The sequence below is a fragment of the Helianthus annuus genome, chromosome 7, assembly GCF_002127325.2.
Source record: "Helianthus annuus cultivar XRQ/B chromosome 7, HanXRQr2.0-SUNRISE, whole genome shotgun sequence".
Taxonomy (NCBI): Eukaryota; Viridiplantae; Streptophyta; class Magnoliopsida; order Asterales; family Asteraceae; genus Helianthus; species Helianthus annuus.
This window is the reverse complement of record NC_035439.2, coordinates 121,617,173-121,622,858: the sequence shown is the minus strand read 5'-3', so window position 1 is coordinate 121,622,858 and position 5,686 is coordinate 121,617,173. Positions and strand designations below refer to the sequence as shown.

Genomic DNA, 5,686 nt, shown 5'->3' with positions numbered 1-5,686 from the left:
GGACCTATATTGGTGTTTGTATAGATATACCCTATTAAAAAGAATTTTTTACGTATACATATTGGGTTTTTTTCTAAATAGATATACTCTATTAAAAAGAATTTTTTACGTATACATGCCCTGCCCAATGGTCCTCCCCACCTACCCCAAGACCGACCATGCTCTAAAGGATAATAATGTTGTGATAATATTTAAAATACTATTTCCTTTTTAGAACTTACAAAGTTGTAGTATTACGGATCAAGGATTTTTCATGTTCAGGCCCTTGGATTAATGGGCCAACTCTTGGGCTAATAATGATGAACGCCGACATACTAACAAACCTATCTTAATATATACTATGCGATACAATATTATATGATTATGTGTCAATTTGTATTGAATTGAATTGTATCATTATATGTCGTATTCTATCATTATACATTACTACAGTATACTATATTATACTATACCTATATCTATACTGTACCTATACCATAGTATACTATACTATTATAGACTACACGATACTATACAATACTATGCGATACAATATTATATGATATGATACTATACGATACGATATCATATAATATATTACCACACTTATGCTATAGTTTACTATCATACCATAGGATACATATATTACATTATACGATACAACAACTATAAGTATATACGGGTCCTTGACTATACCTTTAGGCCTATACGTGACCTATACTACACATATAGACCTATACGAGACGTATACGAGACCTATACCAAACATATAGATTTTATATGGGGTATATACATGATTTATACTACACCTATATTGTACATATAATACACTATACCTATACTATAACTATAAGCATATATGAGACCTATACTACACCTCTAAGCTTATGAGGGACATACACTTCACCTATAGTATACTATACGATACATGTACCAAACATATACTATACTTATGGACATATACGAGATCTATACTACACAATAAATTTTTAAGAATGTTTTTAATTTAAAAAATAAATGTTTTTTTAGAAAACTTTGTTAAAACTATAGATAATTATATAAAAAATTGTAAACAAAAAAATTCAATGCGACTAGTATAGGGTAATATAAAACAAAAACTTATACGACTAGCATAGGTCTATACAGAGCTTATACGAAAGAGACCTGTACGATCAGTATAGACCTATACGGACGTATAGGTCCAGACCTAAACGACCAATATAAATCTATATTAGTTATTAGGCCCAGCACACTAGATAAGATCTGACACGAAGTTTTTGTGTGAAATTGAAAAAGTTATACAACTTGTATACTTCTGTACGAGTCATACTTAAAGTATCGATATAAGAGGAAGGGTATCTTACCCTAAATAATATGATCAAAACAAACTACTAAAAAGACCAAGTAAAACGTAGTTACATTTTAAATAATTAAATCGAATATGTGTGGGTGGGGTGGTAGGTCCAACTAATTCAAAAACTCAACATCATTATCAAAAGCACCGTATATAGCCAAACAGATATAAATAATGTAAATCTACCATAAATCAACATCAAATAACTCGGTTAATCATCTCACGATCAACTCACAGCTAGCGACCTGAAAATGGAGTTCTTCACTATCTTCCCTTCATGGCTTCTTACAACAGCATTAGTTTTGTTCGCGTTCTTCATGTTTCTAAACACTCTAAGATCAAATAGGTCATCCATAACAGCCCCTAAGCTCCCCCCAAACCCTCCAAAGCTTCCCATAATTGGACACTTGCACAAACTAATAGGTAAACCTCATCACCAAGCCCTATGGGAACTTTCCAAAGAATATGGTCCCATCATGCTACTCCATATTGGTTCAAAACCATTCCTTATCATCTCTTCACCTGCCATGGCCAAACAAGTCTTGAAAACCCAAGATCACATATTTTGCTCCCGTCCATTGTCCAAGGCAGCGAAGCGGCTAACATACAACTACTTGGACATCGCCTTCTCGCCTCAAAGCGATCACCGGAAGGAGAAGCGCAAGATTTTGGTATCCGAGTTCTTGGGTCCCAAAAGAGCTAGGTCGTTTAACCATGTGTTGGTGATGGAGATTGAGAGCATGGTTCGTGTTCTCTCTTCGCATCCGGCAAATACCGAGGTAAACCTAAGCAAGATGTTGTTAGAAATGGTTAAGGAGGTGGTGTGTAAGGTGGGTTTTGGTAAGACCTATAGAGGAGAAACGATTAACGGTTCGTCATGGGAAGAGATCCTTGAGGAAGCTGTGGTAATGCTGAAAGGATCACTTAGTGATAATTTTTCATGGGTTGGTGAAACTTTTGACATAATTAGTGGTTGGAACAGGAAGCTGGAGAGATGTTATAGTAATCTTGATGCCTACATCCAAATGATTGTGGATGATCATAACAGTCATAAGATTGCAGAAATAAGTGAAGATGAAAAGGATTTTGTTCATAGATTAATCGAGTTATCTTCAATGGAGAATGCTTCCAATCATCAATTGACTAAAGAAGACGTGAAAGCGCTTATAATGGTAAACAATTTATTTTGTTATATATTGGGAGCTAGGTTTTATTAGCTAGACATAACCTATATATGTTTAAAAATTATAAATATACATGAACAAATTAATTATAATTAGTTTCAATGCTTTTTTTACACACATAACATACACATTTATATGTAAGAAGTATAACTTTTAAAAATATGAACCATTGATAAAATAAATTATTGATTTAGGTTTAGTTTATAGTTATCACAATAATTTAGTGTTTTGTATAGCTCACCCATGTTAGATAACTAATAGATATCGGTTTTCAGAACGTATTCACAGGAGGAATTGATACAACTGTTGTGGCAATGGAATGGGCGATGTCCGAGATTGCTAGAAGTCCTAGAGTGATGCAAAAGTTGCAAAATGAAATCCGAAACAACACAGGAAGAATAGACAATGTAAATGAACTGGATATCTCAAAAATGATATACTTGAAAATGGTGGTGAAAGAGGCACTGCGATTGCACTCGCCTGCCCCGTTATTGATCCCACACGAATGTTCAAGCCACTGTCAAATTGGTGGCTATGATGTCTTTCCAGGGACAACCACTGTAATCAATGTTTGGGGGATAGGAAAAGATCCAAGCACTTGGGGAGAGAACGCGGCTGAGTTTTATCCAGAGAGATTTGAAAATCTTGAAGTTGATTCTGGAGGAAATTTTGAGATGCTTCCCTTTGGAGGGGGCCGAAGATCGTGCCCTGCTATAAACACAGCTCCAACAACCGTAGAGTTGGTGATCGCGAACCTTCTTTATTGGTTTGATTGGGAACTTCCTGATAGTTTGAAGAACAAAGATTTGAACATGGAAGAGGAGGGATCCCTAATTATTCATAAGAAAGTTCCACTATGCCTTGTTCCTACCAAACATATTTGGGAAGACTAGTAACCTAGCTATTTGTTGGTCACTCTAATAATGAACCTTTGGTATTTGTTGGTCATTCTAATAATGAACCTTTGGTATTGGTTGGTCACTCTAATAATGAACCTTTGGTATGTTGGTCACTTGAAGCAACTTGACAACTTAAAACTTGTATTGGATTTGTGAACACTGTGTTGTAGAATATATGTTTACCATCATATTTTAATTAAAAATATAGAATCACCCGTTAATTCATTTCGGTTACTTACTGATCCATGTATGATTTGTTGGTTTACACAAATGAAAAAGTACATATATTCACAAATGTTGTAAGCACCTCCTTACGTTATCTTTAATTTATACTATTGTGGCCGGTAACCACATGTCACCAACCCATTATATATAATGGGATATTATTTTGTGGTGGGTGGATGTCTCAAATAAATTATAGAATTGTATTTTATAAGTTTATTATTTATAGTATTATGTTGCATGATAGAGAAACGAGAGCAACGCTCGCCACCAGCAACTAAATATCCAAAACGGGGGAAATATTTTATAGAATCTTTATACAACATGAACATCCATCAATTGATTTATTATTAATATTTAAAAATAAAACTTTTCACATCTATAACAATCTAAAATTTTATATTCTTATATAAAAATATCTTTTTTATCTACCTGAGTTCATGTTTTATCAATTGTATTATTACCCGTGGCCCATTATCAAATGCCTAATTTGGTTTGGTACAGTGGTTGTAAGCGAACCGAACGAACACGACCTGAATAAGATTTTATGTTCATGTTCGTGTTCGTATTCGTTGATTCCTTAATGAACGTGTTCACGAACGATTCTCGAACACAAACGAACACTAATAAAACCGGCGAAAGCAATGGAGAAATGAGGTAAATTGCGAAAGTAGCGCTGGAACTTGAAGGCATAATCGTAGAATAGAGGTTGATGTGAATATTGAGGGGGGAATGGGGAATGATGCATAAACACAGTAAGAATAGGGTTTCCTGTTTTAATTGATAGGGTAATAAAATAAATAAAATTTAAAAAGTCTAAAAAGTTTAGATAAAATAAAAGTACAAAAATCGTTCATGAACAACATAAACAAGCAAACATGAACGAATGTTAACGAACAAGTTACTGTACATTCTCGGACACGTACTGTACGGTTATTGTATGTTCACATTCGCGAACACAATCAAACGAACGAGACTTTTGATAATGTTTATTCATATAACTAATCGTACAAAATTTCTTGTTTGTTCATTTATTAAACGAACGAACATAAATGAGCTTCCTGCCAAAGGATTCACATACTGTTTGTTGAATGTTCGATTCGTTTACAACCCTAGGTATGGATAATTTGGTTTGCTTGGTGAATGTTTATGCCACCTGGATGCCACAAGATATAGAAGACACTTCTAGGATAAACTACCTACATTAAGATTTTCTTACTCTAGTATATATATTGGTGTTAATGTGGAACTTCAATGAAGTCTGATGTATAGACAATAGATCCTCAAGACATGTTTGTAATTCTGGTTTCGAAGTTTGGACGATTATGAAGTGCATGCATACAAGTTACGCCTTGTAATGAAAGACAATTCTGAATCCACTTTATTTAAGATCTGGCTTTCAAAAAAAAAACTTCATTTGGGAAGTCGGTCTATTCGAACATAGCATGGGAGGCCACAAATTTTAATCGGTGAGCCTGAATAGCAAATATATCTAAATATGATGATAATAATTTCTCATATCAAGTATAAGGGTCTTGTAGTAATTAGTTAATAGATAGTTTATTATGTATTTGAAACATGTGAATAAGCATAGGGGTATGTTGGGAAATATACATAGAACTTAATTAGGGATACAAAGGATGCGACGCATCAGAAGGTTGTGTCGATCAAAACAATAGTGCCAAAACACAAGGCCACGTCGATAAGAGGGCGCCAAAAGGGATGTGTCGATTCCAAGAGACACGATGTTAGGAAGCAAAGCCAAGGAAAAAGTCGCGTTGATTCGCAAAGGGTTGTGATGGTTAGATGATATCTTTTCAATTAGTATGTACAGGGTTTTGTATCTCAATTGTAATTAACATTTGTACAAACACATTCAATCAGATTCAATTGAAGTTCCTATTGTTTTCATTCTGGTTCTTGTTTCTTATAATTAACATCAATTGTGAAGATCAGCCCAGTAGTATCAGAGCTTCAGGCTATAAGGCATTAGAGATCAAAGGAAGAATAATCACGCAGTTAGGGTTTCAATTGTGTGAGGGTTGCAG

At 34.3% G+C, this 5,686-nt stretch overlaps 1 protein-coding gene across 1 annotated transcript; it reads left to right on the top strand.

Moving 5' to 3' along the window:
- Nucleotides 1-1,514: 1,514 nt before the first annotated feature.
- On the top strand, nt 1,515-3,650 carry LOC110868391 (parthenolide synthase). Its single transcript, XM_022117545.2, has 2 exons — nt 1,515-2,505; nt 2,793-3,650. Exons 1-2 carry the CDS (start codon nt 1,585-1,587, stop codon nt 3,408-3,410), a joined length of 1,539 nt encoding a protein of 512 aa, XP_021973237.1. The 5' UTR covers nt 1,515-1,584; the 3' UTR covers nt 3,411-3,650.
- Nucleotides 3,651-5,686: the final 2,036 nt, after the last annotated feature.